This window comes from Polistes canadensis, unplaced genomic scaffold, assembly GCF_001313835.1.
Source record: "Polistes canadensis isolate GaletaPanama2010 unplaced genomic scaffold, ASM131383v1 scaffold_189, whole genome shotgun sequence".
In the NCBI taxonomy this organism is placed as follows: Eukaryota; Metazoa; Arthropoda; class Insecta; order Hymenoptera; family Vespidae; genus Polistes; species Polistes canadensis.
The window spans coordinates 109,805-128,053 of NW_014569736.1; the positions used below are offsets into that span (position 1 = coordinate 109,805).

Genomic DNA, 18,249 nt, shown 5'->3' on the forward strand with positions numbered 1-18,249 from the left:
CGTTAGAATAATACCGTAAAAATTGCGTGATAACACGTGATTCGTATATATTTGTAATACTAATATATATTTCCATTGCAAATACATTTCATTCAYATATTTTATTTCACATTGAAAATAATTTATAAATATTTATATATAAAAATGATGTTTCTTTTTATCCCAATGTAATAATTCAAAATCTTTTTACCACGCAACGTGTTAACAAGTGTTAGATAATATCATAAAAAAGAAAATAAAGATAAGAGAGAGAGAGATCGTCATGGGGTGTGAGAAAAATGAACGTTAGACGATGAAAAGCAGGATGATTTTGACATGGCAAAAATGATAGAATGATAGGACGTATGGTTTTCCTCATTTGCAGACCTTCTTCTCTCGAAGAAGGGAGTTCGTTTCGTTTTGGTTGATCGTTGTTCATCTATCTTCGTCATTACACCGTCATTTCTCTGATACACATCATAGAGATATGACGAAACGAAGATCGATAGTGCATGATAGATTTGAAGTTGAAGAAAATCGTTGTTATTCAGTGACATAGCGGCGGGAATCATTATCTTTCCTACTTGAAATTTTCTCTTTCACAATATATTCATCATCATTATTTATTTTTCGAAGACTATCGATCATTCGTAAGTAAAGTATTTGTACAAGTGGACGATTACATTTTTATTTTGTTCACCTCACATTATGCGCGACGCATTTTTCTTTTCTTTTGGGGATTTTTTTCTTTTATCACGGAGTTAAAAAATAAACGAGATAAAGTGAGTAAGTTATAGTATGTGTGTGTGTTGATGATAATTTATATTAATTATTTAAAACTTTTCGTTAACAGAGAGAAATATAATGAAAATGATAACTGAAGATGATTATAACAGTCGACCAAATGAAAATGATTGCTGATAAACGAATTTAAAATGATTTATTTGAATATAACCAATTATTTATATATTATTATGAAATAAATCTAGTCCAAAAAAATAAATTGGCGTAATTATTTTGAACTTAGGTCATATTATTATAATTGCCAGAGAGGACAAAATATATGTGGGTGTCCGTGATTTTTTTTCCAATCAAACAGTATTGTTAAGCGTATTCCCATATGTGTTTGACGATAAGTATGTTCGAGAATTAAAAAAAATATATATTCTAAAGATTACAACAAACAAAGTATGAAAAATGAATCACAACGAGGAGATACACGCAAGTGGATGAGTAATAGCAAGTAGACGTACGAGAAGTACAGATATTTATTGATGTAAAAATAGAAAAAGATAAAAGTATAAAGGTAAAAAGGGGGAAAATATATAAAACGAAATAAAATAAAAAATAAAAGAGAAGAAGAAGAAGAAGAAGAAAGAAAAAAAACGTAGACGTATAAGGCAACGCGAAGAAGCCTAAAGCTTTTTTCCATTTCTTTTTCTTTTTTTCCCAACGAGAGATTTATTCGAATGGAAGTCATTCTCGATGGTAGTAGCGTAATAATAACTGTGTGTGAAACTTTATTCGCGCACGCAGGACAAATTGAACTCGGTTCGAAAGTCTAGACGCACTTTTAAAATAAATGAAAAAAAAAAAGAAAAAAAAGGAAAAAAATAGTCACCAATCTTACACGAACATACGTTATGATTTATGAATATTCGATTTGGTCGTGGCGTTGATTCGTTCGTCCGACGATAGAAACGATTATTTTAAACGTTACGAATTCTAAACAGTAACCCTTTAATTTCGTTGGACAGAAAACGTCCGTCCAACGGGTCTTCATATCGACAAATCGCATTTTAAGTGTTATTATTATCGTATCAACGAATCGAGTCGAGTCGATATCAATGATTATTTTTCAGGATCGATGTCACGATTAAAAAAAAAATAGTGTGTATGATTTCTCTCGTACGCGAATAAATTCTCTTGCTTGTTTGTTCTTTCTTCTTTTTTTTTTTTCTCTCTCTCTCTCTTTTTATTTAATATACAAATATGGTTAAACCAGGGTGACGAGTATCAATCGTTCGAATCCTTCGAACAGGTTCATGGACAAATTTTTTCCGCAACGACAACGATGACAGATATTAATAAGGAAAAATTCTTAAAACTTAAATATCTAAATGTAAAACATTGATATTTATTTCAAAAAAAGAGACAACGCGCTTAAATTTATATCTAACTAGTTGAATTTAGATTTAGAAACACTACGGTGGTGTATACATAAAAACACATATATTACAATGTTATAACAAGTATGTGTAAATAATTTATAATACATAGGAAAAATCCTCGTACGACGAACAATTCGAATGATTGTAAGCGTTCGCGGTGAGAGGCGTTAGGCGAGTGATAATTAATCGATCGATTAATTAACCGGCCGCGGCGAATGGTGTATGAAAAAGGAACCTTCGATAGTATTGGTGGAGTTAAATCGAGTACGACTATAAGTATGCATGTATGTATATAAAATATGAATATGAGTATGAATATGAGTCGAATTTTTTTTCAAAGTAAACCTCACTCTCTCTCTCTCTCTCTCTCACACACACACGCACTTTCTCAGTGAATGTTATTACACCGCGTGCGAGATATACCGGGTTTCCCTTCGATCGTACATCATCTCGCGGATATCTCGCGCGTCGCTTATTGCTCGTAAATATAGTAATTCAACGACACGCCGGGACTAACAGCAGCGTATATTTATGGGTTGCTTCGTTCGGCTCCATTTGCGTGTCTCGAGATAAAGTCCGTTCGATCGGGGCCCGAATCCGTGTGGGTCTTTCTTTCCTTACCTCCCTCCCTCCCTCCCTACCTACCTCTTTACCCCTCCCTCTTTCTTTCTCTTTTTCACGATGTACTTTTCGAAAGGTACTACGTTTGCTGTGAGATAAGAAAAAAAAAGTGACTCTTCGGAATTCGGCGTATGCGTTTGCGTGGAACGTGATCGATGAGGTAGCACATTTATATTAGCTAGCAAAGTTACAAGCAAGCATGCATGCATGCATGCAAGCAAGCAAGCAAGCAAGCGAGTTATACACATTTGCGTTATAGCTTAATACTCCTTCAGATCGTGACCATTTAATGATCGCCCTGGCTGACAGTAAGGATCTATGATCCTGGAATATGATACCATAATATCTACCACCCCTCCTCCTCCTCCTCCTTTACCCCTTGTATAAAAGAGAAAGGTAGCCTTTCTTATTGATAACTCGATTACCCTTTTACGATGAAATCCTCGAGTAAAATGGTGTATACCCCCCCCCCGTATTGCTTCCGGATAATGCTAAGTTTCCTTAATTAAATTGTTTATTTGTTATGCGTTATAATATACCCGTTGTCAAAATATCCAGGAATATTACAGAATAATTTTGTATCTGTAATTCTATTACGATTCTATGGGAATATATATTTCTTTCATCGAATATTCAACTGAGGACGTGTAGCTGAGTTAACGGTGCATTGCGTGACAATTGGACAAGAATCGTTCGATCAATTTTTGATAATCTCGAAGGATTCTTCAGGATCAAAAAATTCTCATACGTACGAACGAATTGTCAAGTGGTTTCGTTTGGTAATATTAATATGATTATTCGTTGAACGATTGAAATCTAAATTGATTTCGCGTAATTAATATTAATTTTATAAAGAGAACGTTTGTTGATAACTGTTCAAGTTTAATTCGAATAGCGCAAAGTAGAATTTTATATTTAAAAAAAGAAAAATATTCTTATGTGACGTACCCGGAATGATGTCTGGTGTATGTCGTGGGCGTAGTTGTGGTAAGAATTTGTTGATAGCCACGGGTAACAGGAGTTTCCGGATAAACACGATGCCGATGATCATCGTGAAATCCTGCATAAGCTATGGCCCTGGTACCAGAATATTCCGCAACAGCGATGGCACCAAATTTGTCCGATTTAGTTGCATTATTATGTCGTAGGATTGATCCAATCGGGGAATAACCAATCGAGGATCCGATCGTAGGTGCAACTGCTATGCTCGTTTCAATATCATCATCGTCATCGTCATTTTTATAACTCCGAAAACGATTCCAATCGTGTTTTCTATCCTGCTGTATACGACTTTGTCTTTCGCGAAACCAATGGGGCCAAACTACTTGACGATTCTGAATATTATGCGAAATTCCTCCAAGAAAATGATCTTCCTTAACTCGTGTCTCACGATCGATAGAAGATACCGCAATAACTATGGCATGAAGTATCACGAGGGACGACAACTTTGTTGGAGTCATCGTGCTTTTCTCAAACGGTGGCACAGGATGGTGTTCACGTGACCTGATATACAATTTGAGATATCCTATAATATAACTAATATTATACATGATATTTCCAAAAAAAATAAACAAAAGATTAATAATTAGAAAACAAAATAAAACAAGAGACCCGACATCAGAATCTTTAACGAATTAATTTTGTTCTTTCATAATTAGCAACAATAACAGCAACAACTCACCCACCCCCTTTTTCGATGCGTTTAGTCTAAGAAACGGGACTAAACGAATAAATATCTTTCCTCGTAAGAAGTTCGCCGCATTATCCGTCGCGGAATAGTGCAACGAACGGTGCAACGAACGGTGCAACAACAACGGACGCGTCTAGAACATTGGTAGATGGACATCCGGTGCGAAATTATCCGAGAGGCAGCTGAGAGCACTACTGAAGGAGAGACACACGGACTTCGGGGTCCCACGTGCTTCGTTCCTCGCGTTTACCACCACCACCAACCCCACCATTCTTCTTTCTCCTTCCTTCCATCCTTTTTCTCCCTTCTTATCCACCGTTGCTTATATTAGTTAGCTAGCTTTCCCTCTCTTACTTTTACTCGTCTTAGTCGTCGTAGTTTGCCAATATAATACTACTTCTCTGAACGAACAATCCACCACCACCTCTTTCAATGTGGTACACCTCTTTGTCTTATTCTTTCACCTAACTAAAAGTTCTACTCTCCTGTTACGACGACGTGTCTTTCAGTAACCACCTACGTATCCTTGCTCGCGCGTGCAACCAGCAAGCCACAGGACACAACAACTTCGAGTTTCTCTTTTTACGAGCTCCGATAACTATACTTGTACCTTTCTATACCTATCTATGAACGTTTCGTTCGTTCCATTCGACCATGTGCATCCGCGATGCCATAAGACCCTGGATTCAAACAAAAAATTCGCAATAAAAATCATCCCCTATTTATCTATCTATCTATCTTTGCGAATTATTCTATTACCTCACGTGTAACTTTGTTTTTTTCTTTTTTTTTCATTTTCTTTTCGAATTATTCGAATCGTTTTACAATGATGCAAGATTTTAACGTTGTAATAAATGATACTCTCGGATAACATAAAAATATTATTGTAATAAATACTTATATATAACATTTAATATTTTCTATTCTTCGAAATACTCTGACTCATCGACACGAATTTCTTTCATTCACTCCTAAGATAAAATGTTCTCATGAGCGTAATATAGTAACAGACCTTCTTATAAATACCTGCTAGGTGTATGCAATTTTAATCATATTATATCGGATAACAACGCGATTAACTTAGCGGAAAAATGATATATACGAGCTAATGGTAGTAATTCTTAGGAGAGAGAGAGAGAGAGAGAGAGAGAGAGTACGATTTTAAAAAAGAAAAACTTTTCTCATTAATCAAATCATATTTTCATTAACATAACATTGCCATAAAAAAAAAATAGTTAACAATATTTCAATCAAAAAAATATGAAACAAATATAAATTTATCAAAATATAATCTAAAAGTGATTGGGAAAAAAAAATAAGGAATACACGTACACACTTGAACATACGTACGTGTTTGTTACAGGGATTTCGTTGAACGTTGTGTTTATTTGAAATCATTGTAGTAAAATAGTAGTAGTAATAGTAGTAGTATTAATAAAGGATGAAAACAAACAGTTCTCCCCCCCCCCCTAAAAACTCGTTAAAAACTCGATGATGCAACGAAGCTTTAGCAGACAACTACTATGAGATACTTGAAACATAGTCGATAAGATAGCAAGCGCAATGGGAACCTCGGTGATGCCGAGGAGGGAATTTTAAAGCGACAGCCGACAACCTCCGCTCGATTACATCGTGCTCCGCTACGATAATCTTGTCGGAGGATGTTTGCTTCGATCGATCGTTCACTCTCTCTCTCATTCTCTCTCATTCTCTCTTTCTATTTCTTCGTTATATACTTTAGATCGTAAGTAAGGATATATACAGATCACTATGGAATATACAACATACACATATTACACAGACCTAAACTTTTGCATTTATAACACATAGTAAGTTTATATATACTATATGTACAGAWYACTATAGAACATACAACACATTCCAACAGATTCTATATAGATCATTATGGAATATACAAVACACACGTATACACACCTTTATTATTGTATTTATAACACATAGTAARTTTATATATACTATATKTACAGATTACTATAGAACATACAACACATTCCAACAGATTCCATACAGATCACTATGGAATATACATCACATACATACACCTTTACTCTTGTATTTATAACACATAGTAAATTTATGTATAGGTATATGTTATAGAACCCCCATACTTCTTCTTCTTAAGTTTGCAACGATATGACCGCACCTTTATTTGTTCGATCAGGATCGAAAGCGAAAGCAGACTTGAATGGCGTAAAATCTACTTTAACGTCTTCTTCTATCGGGAATCTCATTAATGTTATTTATTACACGCGAACGATTTTTAATATTTTAATTATACATTTATTTTATAAGCCTGTCTCTCCCTCTCTCTTTCTCTCTCTCTCTCTCTCTCTCTCTCTCTAATCGTATCAAATTTGTTTCGGAATTATTTGGAAGGGTTCTCATGAGTAATCGATTTTTTTAGTTCATTCATCAATCTTTGTTCGATCTTTTAGTAATCATTTCCTTGATAAAATCAATTATCATTTGTTAGACATATTATTCAAATAGATATTAAGAAACATGGTCTTACTTGATTTTGAAAAAATAAAAAAACAAACAAATTGAATCGGTTTACTCGCAGTACGTGTCGTAAAGGAAGAAGAAGAAGCAGTAGAAAGAAAGAAAGAAAAGCTTGCGAATAATTCGAATCGCTGCATACGTCGGTATGAATTATCTCGAGATAGGAACGTGTCCGTAGGACGTAGCATAAACTCCGAGCGAAAGATTACATAGTGCTAGGTAGAAAAGAAGGTGGAGGAAATTCTCCTCCCGCGTGTTCTCTCTCTCTCTCTTTCTCGCATAACGTTAGGATCCTTCGAAGAAGAAGAAGAAGAAGAAGAAGAAGAAGGGGAGCAAGTTGGACTCGTAAGATATTTTCCTAAGAAGATAAGATCTGCAATAGCTATGAACAAAAAAACATAAAATAAAGAAATAAAGAAAGAGAAATTTGCAGTAGTAGACGATGATTCGAAGATACAACTGCCTACGCATCTTCTTCCGAGTGCACCGGCTGTTCATTGGTTGGTTGGTTAGTTGGTCCAGCCTGTGGACCAGCCGCTGGTTCACCTGCATTGCGGTGCATTCGGCCCCGGGCTCGTCGCAGCTGCAGCTGCGCGCGAAAAACCAAGGATGTCCGCTTTTGAGAAACTAACCAACCTTTACTTTAAACAAACATAATATATATATATCAATAATACCTCTTTAAATATATTTCGGGGTTAATATCTATATTATATAGATTTCATTTGAAATTTCATATTTATATTTAGAACTTAGCATATGTATATCTAATACATATATATAATAGCTCTTTAATATAAAATAATAGCTATTAATAATATGCTATTAATAATTACATATATTATATTTAGAACTTAGCATATGTATATCTTATATCTTCACATTTGTCTTTTTCAAAATATACATTTTATTATCGAATAGATCTTAATCAATCGTCAAAGAGATATTACACCCACGTCAATACAATTCCGGACTACCGGTATACACGATTAAATCGTATAACGTTTTTTAGCGTTTAATTCTTACAAGAATCAAGGAAATAAAATATCAAAGTGCGTCCTCGTTTTCGTTGTCATTGTAGTTGTAGTTGTTGTCATTGTAGTTGTCGTTTAAGAAAGATAAGCTAACTCTCGGTTGCAATTTTTTGAACTGTCGGAATGGACGTCGGTACCCGGTCTCAACCAAGGACAACACCGGTGTCGAGTATTGCAACCACATCGAACCTTTTTATTTTATTTCCTCATCCTTCGAGGCTACTACCTTCATGAACCGTACCTTCTTTCTTCTTTCGAACGAAGGGCAAGGTAATTGCTTGGATCATCGTCGCGTTATTACCCATTAAGGGCACGGGACACGCGAGAGCTGTTTAAATTAAAATAACATCGACAAAAAAAAATAAAAAAAAGAAATTGATCAAACTTATTAAGAATATAAATTTTATCTTCGTGTGCTCCTGCATATTAACGTTAATCGTCCTTCGTCGAGATTTAATGTATCATGCATCAAATATTGTAACACACAAGCCGAATAACTTTCAAACAAAACGATTGATTGATGATTTTGATACAACGCCGTTCCTTCGAATAATATTTCAATGGACGGAACGATAAATGGTCTTGACTTTTAACCTTGTAAAGTATCAATTGCAATGAGAATTATTTAAAAATTTGAAACAGCTTATATATATATATAATACTTTTAATATCAAACAAATTTCTTGTTAAAATTTCATTTTTTTCAATAATAATACAGGAATGAAAAACTGTTCTACAGCTTGCATTTTATTTTCAGTAAAATGTTTTTGGATAACAGCAAAACGTGTATAGAATAAATTATAATACATAATAGGTACTCTGTTATTTCTTAGGATTGCATAATCAATTGAAAACGAAATAATTTATTATATAAAGTGAATAAGATCGACCTTGAAGTAACTGACAAATTCGCTTACATAAGATTGCGAAATTGGAACGAACTAGTCGAAAACTAATCCAAGTTCTTCTCCTTTACGTATCTTAATATCTTCAAAATAAAAGATCGTGTTCACTGTTCTGTTTACTTAGCCTTGATATTTCTTAAAGTATAAAGGATTACTCGTTCAAACCTTACTGACAAACGTGAATTTTTCTTCTAAAAAATGAAAAAACCTTGGATTCCCAAAGGTCAAAGATCAAATGTCAATTTTCGCGTGTGTGACCCAATAAGAACACGTCAACCATCTACGAAACTACGAAAGCTTATAGAAACTTTCGAAATAGAATGATAGGACATGCCAAAGGATATCTTAAACGATGCCATGTATGCACAAACTACATCATAAACTTGTTATCGAAAATAAACTTAGAGAAAACGAGAATAATATTTTATAATATATAGGAAAAAAAATATTATGTTAGATTTCAACGTGGGATTACTTATATAAATTTCTCTTTCGAATTTATTTATTAAAATTACAAAATAATGTGAACGAAGTATCGAGGTGTGTCGAATGTTCGCTAATTAATAATGTCATAACTATGAGAGTGAAAGAATAGATATTACGTTACCATATTCTAGATTTATTATTTTAATGATATTCTTTTCCTTGCTCTAATATTTTTGTTTATTCGATTAATAGTAATGATAGAAAAAAAAAAAATACGTGTTTTAAACGATCGAGAAATCGATAGACTACTATTTGTAACTTGTCCGATAGCTAATGAGTTTCGTTTCGAAACACTTTATTCTTGTCTTCAGATAACAGAGAATAATAAATTGTATCGCAGAGATCTATATTACCGGCCGTGAAACGCTTTTTTTAAACGACGACAAAATGATTTCGTTTCGTTACGTAGGACAAAAACAAATCTTGTCAAAGACTTTGCATTCTTTTTTTTTTTTTTCCAAGAAAAAAAGACTAAGGAAATAAATTGAGATCAGAAAAATTCACAGACGATTCTAAGATAATGTAGAATTTTTAGGAAATAAGAGTTATTACGTTAGGAAAAAAAATATCATTAAAAAGATATCGCAAAGACCTCGACGGTTTAATAAACTTTTTTTGTTTTTTCATTAAAACGTTATACACGCTTGTGCATATTATATGTATAAAAAAAAAATTGTTAGCCACTCAAGCAACGATTTTAATTACAGACAAACATGTACACTAACCGGACGAGTTCAATTATGTACATATATATATATACGCCATTTCGATTTTGTAAAATAAATAAAAGATAAAAGAATATTCTCGCGCTATTAAAATCAAAATAACTTTTTTACGTCTTACCTCAACTCTCAACTCAAGCTCGGAATTTTCTTTTTTTTTTTTTATATATATATAAAAATATGCAAATATTATAGTGTACCTCATAAATTATCTCATATAAAAATAAAGAAAAAATTACAAATGCAAGACAGTGAGAAATACTTTTACGTTGCAGTCAATTATTAATACTTTATTGCAACAACATTGAAATATCTTTTCTCGGTAATCCATAAAACAAACTTTGTCCTCCTTCTACTTGTGGTTTTATTTGAAAAAGAAAAGAAAAAAAAAAGGGACAAAATAATTCGCTTCTTAAGTATCGTCGCGTAAAATAGTTTATTTTCTCTTCTTTCGTACATAATCAATTCACAAGTAATACGAAGCATGAATTCTAAAACACGTGATACACCCGGCATCCACAATTCTCTTCCACTTTATCCTCTGATTAGAAACAACACAAACAAGCAAGTAGTTCCATTGCTGCTGTCTCTCTTTTACTTACTATACACGCGTGGGTGTAGAAATTGCTTTATTGTAAGGGCGTCGCGACGTCTGGCGTCATTCAGACGACTGTTTGAAGCTTAGAAATGGTCTTTAAAAAAAAAAAAAAAAAAAAGAAAAAAAAAGACAAGACCGACTGCCGACGTCTTCTTGAACTGTGTTTTAATGCTCGATAATATTTTGTTTACTCTAGTTCAATGTGAATGAAACAATAAAAATTACCTACCTTGTCGAATTATTTCTTTAATATGATTCACGCGACGCGAACAATCAAAAAGATATTTTCGAGGTAATACAAATTCGAAATTAGATATAAATATAAAAAATAAAAATATAAAATATACTTGTTATATATTAAATTAAATTCAGAATAAAATATATTACACGTATAACACGTTCGTGACAATCGTATTTGATCCCAACGAAAAATTAGCTGACCGAATCGTATTAATAAAAATCATCGTGTCCTTTGTATTCGATGACTTTTTAACCCATAAACGAGTTAAAATAATCAATACCGTTCGATACGTTCGATTGTCAATCAAACGATCCTTATCAGAATCTAATAAAAGGATGATGACTATTTAAAAGAAACGTTTAATATACTCCCCAACTGATTAAAATAACAAAACAATGATTTTATCCTGGTTATAAACGAAGATCCCTATAAATTAATCTTAACGAGAGAGATCAGGCGTTCGTAATTATTTATAGAATAACATAACGTTATATTCTATAAAGTAACCTGATTGGAATGGTTATTATTCAAATCATGATAGACATCTATTACCATTCGCGTCAATTCTCATTTGTACAATTTAATTAATCCCAAATTAAGACAGAGAGAGATAGATAGAATCATGCAAAATGAAACACCCGGTATATGGGAGGAGCACGACACGCAGAAGAAAAGCAGCTACTAGCAGCGTTCGGGTAACGTATCCAGTATTTGACCTAATGACACGATCCCGTGACGTCAGGAACGAAAGGTAGGTCGACCGAGTGAGTGTAAAGGAGGTGAGCCGGTCAAAGAAGGCCAAAGACTGACCTATCCTAGTCACGAAAATCGTCTTGCATACATGTCTTTGCCCTACACCATCAAACTAAAAGAAAGAAAGTACTTTTCCTTGCTCTTCTTCTTCTTCTTCTTCTTCTTTTTTCTTTTTTCTTTAAAAACTAGAGAAGAACCTTGACCCGGAACAACTTCTTCTCTTAAAACATGAAAAATTGTTTGTGTCCTTGGTTAGGGTGTATGATAGAAAGAAAAAGAAAAAGAAAAAAAAAAAAGAAAATTGAAAAACGCACCCTTACACACTTGTACGTATTTTTATGGTTGTTATACGTGCATAAATGCATTTTTGTATGTATGCATATTGAATCGAGGAAGAGGCGGGGTGAGAGGTGGAGGGGTGGGGTGGGTGACCGACCAGAAAGAGAAGATCGGTTATAATATTCATAAAAAATGATTCAATCTCGAATGATCATCGCGGGCGACTAACTTCAAGCGGTCGTTCCACAATCCTTTGTCTAAATTCCGAGCCGAGGCCGTTTCGTACGTCATTTGCCCAAACTTTTTTTTCTTTTTTTTTTTTTTCCTCTCCCTTCCCCCTTTCTCTCCTTCCTTTTATTTTTTTATCTTTTTTCCCTTCTTTTTCTCGCACCATTTTTTTTTTTATTTAATTTTTTTCTTTTCTTTCTCGTTCGTTCGGTTTTATTATCCGCAAAATAAATATATTATTTTCTTTCATATCGGGAAAAGTTTTGCGTCGTAAATTGGTTTGCTTCGGGAGTAGGTGTCTCCGTTAACAAGAGTGGCCAGTGGTGGCGGCACTGAAATGATACCAATCTAACCAAATAAAGTTTGGTTAGAATAAGATTATATATATAGATTGTCTTTCAACATTTTTAAAATTCTTTTACTCTCCGAAATTAAACGGCATCCCAAAATTAAAACGAGAAGAAAATAGAAAAGTGAGGAAACTTTTTAAAAAGCCATCGCCCAAAATAAGTTTGGAAGTTGTTTGACGCAAAAGGACATTAACAATCCTCATCATCATCATCACCTTCGTCATCATCAATTCCATCCGTTTTTGGATGGAAAAGCAGAAAAATTCTTACGCTTGTCGAGCCTAACGAAAAACCGAATCCTTCTAGAATCTTTTCTTATATCTCACTGATGCCAGTAAGTTATATATATATATATATATATATATATATATATATATGTATTTATATGTATATATGTATATACCCGTTCGAACAACTCGACGACGAGTTTGCCTTTACGATCGATAATACCCTTWCCGATGACTCAAAGAAAATTCGAGCTTTACGAAGGGCAGGGGTAAAAAAAAAAAAAAAAAAAAAGAAAAGGAAGAGAAGAAGAGAACTTTGATAATTTATCCCCGTCCTTCTCGAATTCCCCATTTTCCCTTTACTTTTTAAACTCGTCCTTATAGATACGAGTTTTGCCTTGGCATCGTACCACCCCTTTCCTCCCCCTCTTTCTCGTGCTTTCGTGCTATATAAAACGTATCTGCTCCGTTAGCACACTTGACCTCAGTGTTCCTTCCGCTTTACCTCCCAGATACGTTCTTCTTCAATCCTTACACTTTTCGTCCTCTTTTGTATATATTTTTTTTTGCTCCTTATAATAATATATATATATTTTTTATATGTAAAAAAAAAAACCCAATCTCTTTTATCCTTCCCTTTGAATTATTTTCTTTCTCTCTCGTACACGTAAAACGCATTGCAATTTGATGACTGTTGTATTACTCACGTTTAGTAGGATCCAACCCCTCCCTTTAATCTTTAAACTTTTCATTGGTTTCAAGTTCAAGCAAAATGAGTGTATATCTTTCTCTTTCTCTCTCTCTCTCTCTTTTTTTTTCTTCCCCATCAATCGTAGGGTTCCACCACCAACGAAGGCCTCAGCTCATCATCATTCACGGCCATTCTATGTTTCGGTTAGTCGATCGACCCCTCAGTTTCAGGCAACGCGCCAACGAGTGGATATATAAGGTCAGTTTTCATAATAATAATAATAATAATAATAAAATGACAAAGAAAAAGACAAAGAAAAAGAAAAAGAAATAGAAAAAAAAAAGTTCGGTTAAAATGCGCAAAATAATTGTCTATATCGTAATGGTCTTTGCCAAATGGGTCACAATTAAACAGAGAGAGAGAGAGAGAGAGAGAGAGATACTATTCGAAGAATGATGAAAAATAATATGGGAACGAAATCTCGAGCTAAAGTTACGTCCCCGTTGTATTTTAGCTGTCGTTTCACGCCCACGACGGAGCCATAAAAGTCTAAAACGCAATGCCGTTAAGAGGCATCTTTAAACGAATTACCAAAAGGATTTTCTCGTTCGGCAACCTTGAATAAAAGAACAACAACAAAAAAAAAGAAAGAAAGAAATACAACGCCTAGATCGAAATCGATTCTCTTCCACGTTGATTCGTTGCAACAGCAGCGAACCATGATGGACAGTGTTATATGTAGATCGATGAAGCCAATCACTGCTCTAACCAAATCCAATCGTTAATGACCAAAACCAATTACTACTGTGTCTCGTACTCGCTTGCAACTAGTCTAACTAATTACGAACAAATTAAACTTCGTTTTAATGCAACTTTGCTGCAACGTTGGCTCGAGATTTCGGGATATATTCAATGGTAGAGATGGGGTTATTAATAATTATAACAACCATTGCAAATTCAATATTTTCTATTTCTATTATAAATAGAATACCACTGATTTTGTGTGTGTGTAGTTTAGATTTGACACAGGTTATACAAATATCTACAATGCGTTGTAATAATTATTGCAAATTTTGTTTTATCCTTGTTTGAAATATTTCACGCTTTTTTTTATAGTATTGATCTTAAAAGAAAAAACGAAATAAATCAATACGCGTTTTTAAATATAAACTTGATCGATCTTAAAGAAAGAACCATTTGGCAATCATGGGTTAATATCATAAATAAATCTACGATCCATCTTTGTTAGAAGTCCCGTGGGAAGTGCACATTAATGTACTCTTCAGATGTTATTCCTCTGGTCGAAGGAACCTGCGGCGGATCCTAGGGCCAGTCCGTGGTTTGCCTGGTTTGCTACCGCAGTTATACTATGGCGTTGCAGAAGACGAATTACCAAAGCTATTTTGGCGGTATCGCCTTTTAGGCTATTAAAAAGACGAATGGTCGTTGCATTATTGAAGGAAAGATCATCATCAGTGATAATGAAACCGAAAGCAACAACAACGACAACGACGATGACAGCAGCAACGATGACTATGACAACGAGAGTTAAACAACAACAACAACAACAACAATATGGTCTTTTACGTAATCACCATTTTCATCGGCAAGTGCAACAACAACAACAACAACAGCAACAGAAAGAAGACAAGTGCAAGGGTACTGCAACCGGAATAAAAACCCGTGTTAAACGTTTATGCACCGGTGACGGTCCCCACATTTTCTCGTCGTCGTCGTCATCGGTCCAAACGAATAATCATCATCAGATCAATTACAGGGTTACTAGAAGTGGCAGAATTTATGGGAAATATCATAACAGAATTTTACCGACTGAAACAATTTGTTGAATATAAATACCAATAATTGACATAAACAATGTGTACATATAAAACGTATCGTTAGTTCCTTTTTAAAATTTGTATTATATCTTTTTCTTATATTGAATTAATTAGAATCCTTTTTAAAACACATTGTGTGGCTAGGAATATGACCATTAATCTTTTGACGATTCATTCCTTGTGTCCTCGACACGTTTTCAAATGTTACGATCGTTTGGCAGAGACCTTCAACGAGGTTGTCGTCATGGTACTTCGTAGTAGTTCGTGGTCGTGTAGCCAGTTTTCAGATCAAATGGCAACGACGTTTCTTGGCGACCAACGTTTTCGGACGACTTGGCTGCCGTTCTCCTAAACTACCCCTTTTTTCAACTGACTGCAGATCGATAAACTTTCTGATGCGTTTATGAGGTCTAGGGCATGAACGATCTTGTCGTACGATAATATTTACCGAATTATTACAATTCTTCAACATTTCGATTAATAGACACCCGCGTTAGTATTGTTAGGATTAATCAAAATTCGCTTGCATTTGATTTTATTGAAATTTTTCTTTGGTAACTGCATAATGGATTGTTTTTTTTTTTTTTGGGTGTACAATTTACTTTAGAAATCAAATAAAAATAGGGACAAAATTTGGGCAAATATGTAAAGGGTATGAAAAAGGTATAGAAAATTTGTATCTTTTCTAAACGTTTCTTCTTTTCTCTCTCTCTCTCTTCGTTTTTCTCGAGTCCTCTCATCGCGTGAAGAACGCCTAGGCTCGCACAACGAAGACAACAATGAAAACCTCCGCAAGTTTCATATCAGAGATGTGCCAATTTGAAAAGCACAATGCTCGCGGTTTCAGAATGAGCCAACGTATCGAACGAGTACACAGTCATGCAGAATGAAACGTATCTGTGTCAAATTTAGTGACTCTATACAACTATACTATCCGTTGCGTCATAACGATGACGAACGCATTTACTGAATCCGCCTATAATATATATATTGTCTTTTTTGCCCACGCATTTAGGAAATATAACAGAAACAAAATTGGGCCAAGTTAGGCTGAAATCTACGTACCCAATTTATGCACAAATGAATACAAAATTTCTTAAACACCTTTACGTATTTGATTATTTTACAAATTACATCATAAAACAAACGGATAGTCTACAATTATTAGAAATATTAAATTGTCCCTGGTATACCAGGCCGTAAATTTCAATTTTAATTTATAATCAATTTTTGTGCACCCTACTTACTATTAGCCTATTAAGATAAAAAACATCGTATTCGTAATACAGCAGGAAGAAATAAAATATATCCGATGTAAAAAAAAACTTAATATATAATTAAGGGTTGTGAAAATAATTTGGGCCAATTGTATAAAATTTATAAATAAATATTCAATCGATCCTATTCTTTCTTTCTTTTTTCTGTTCTTTAAGTATGGAATATATTTTGGGATACAATTAATCGACGCCTATTAAAATTTCTAATACAATGTAAAATAGATATATTATATATTCGAATGGAGTAACAAAAGAGAGGTTTGATGGCGAGGCAAGAATATGAAAGTGAATCCCTTGTCTTCTAATCAAGTGTACACGAAAATAACTCTGGAGAGACTTAATCAACGTGTCTAAGGTGAGCGGATGAAAGGAGGCCCTATCTGATTTGAATAGAATACAACAGGGATGGGGCTTCGGTAAGGTCAGCACGAGGCCTTGCTCGTACCAAATTACAACGATCAACGATTTTATGTCATCGAAATTCCATTGTACTTTTTTTTTATGACCTACCCTTAACACCTTTGCTATTCGTTCACCCCAATCAAAATCATTTTCGTTAAGAATATTTAATTAGATTCTTTTTAAATGATCACTCGTCGAAAATGCATCGGATTAATATAATGTTACTTTTTGTTTTATCGAATTGTTCAAAAGAAAATTTAATCATGAAGACAAATCTGTGCTACAGAAATATTTTCAACCAAAAATTTATTTTATGTTAAAATAAACTTTTTGTATTTAGAAGAATGTTCTGTTATTTCGTCGAAAAATAATTGTCATTAATATAAATTACTTATAATATATATTATATAATATACGAATATTGCGTCACATAAAAGTCTTCTGTTATTTCTGAGATTCATTTTTTTATTGTTATTTATATTATATTTCAAATGTATTAATTATGTTAATGAAAAAACAAACATTCGACGATCGTGTGAAATAAATTCAAAGAAATAATAACAGTAACGATTATAATAAAAGTAGTTCGGGTGTTAGAGATAAATCATAAAGTTCAGCGGCAAAGAGTTAAAGTAATTAAATTGAAATCAATCAGAGAGAGAGAAAAAAAAAAAAAAAGAAAAAAGAACAGGAAAACAGAAATAGAGAGAGAGAGAGAGAGAAAAAAGTGGGAAGGTAAAAGTTTGTTCTCGGTTATGAAAATCGGAAAAAGTTTTTAAATCACTTGAACCGAGATATATGGGAGATGAAAAATTAGCTTTCAGTTATTCATCGAACGTATAAATAACACGATGATGATAAGCATTACAAAGAGCATTAACGATAATTGCACTGATCAATAAGGAAAATGAAGGGATTCAAATGGAATTGGAAATAAATATGCTTGTTATTATTCGTGCGTATGCATTATTAATATAAATGACATTATAATGAAATAATTGAATGAACATTTAATAGTACAAACTTTACTTACTATCCCTTTTTTCCTTCCCTTTATTCTTATAGAATTGAGAATGGAATGAAGGGACGAACGAGTTAGAGGTAAGTGTTGAAGATTGGATAAAAGATTTCTATAAACTAGAGTGAGAAGGGGATAAAAAAATAAAATAGATATCCTTTTGAAATTAAAATAAAGTGTTAAAGCATAGAATAAATTCGATTGTACTTAGAAAAA

The 18,249-nt window shown here is 33.6% G+C and overlaps 2 protein-coding genes across 3 annotated transcripts in view; one reads left to right on the forward strand and one right to left on the reverse strand.

Annotated features, from left to right (window-relative positions):
* LOC106789554 overlaps positions 1-4,636 on the reverse strand; it is a 20,653-nt gene extending 16,017 nt beyond the window's left edge. Inside the window, exons 1-2 of the mRNA XM_014753865.1 lie at positions 4,453-4,636; positions 3,720-4,274 (exon numbers count right to left, since the gene is read on the reverse strand). Of these exons, the coding sequence (XP_014609351.1) occupies positions 3,720-4,231 (512 nt within the window). The 5' untranslated portion in view covers positions 4,232-4,274; positions 4,453-4,636. The remainder of the gene's footprint in view (positions 1-3,719; positions 4,275-4,452) is intronic.
* Positions 4,637-13,492: 8,856 nt separating this feature from the next.
* On the forward strand, positions 13,493-15,821 carry LOC106789539. Of its 2 annotated transcripts, none has more exons than XM_014753836.1 (2): positions 13,493-13,756; positions 14,785-15,821. In XM_014753836.1, the coding sequence occupies exons 1-2, from the start codon at positions 13,580-13,582 to the stop codon at positions 15,343-15,345; spliced, it is 738 nt and encodes a 245-aa protein (XP_014609322.1). In that variant the 5' UTR covers positions 13,493-13,579; the 3' UTR covers positions 15,346-15,821. The 2 variants fall into 2 exon arrangements, with proteins under 2 accessions (XP_014609322.1, XP_014609323.1); XM_014753837.1 differs by having other exon boundaries at positions 14,806-15,821.
* Positions 15,822-18,249: the final 2,428 nt, after the last annotated feature.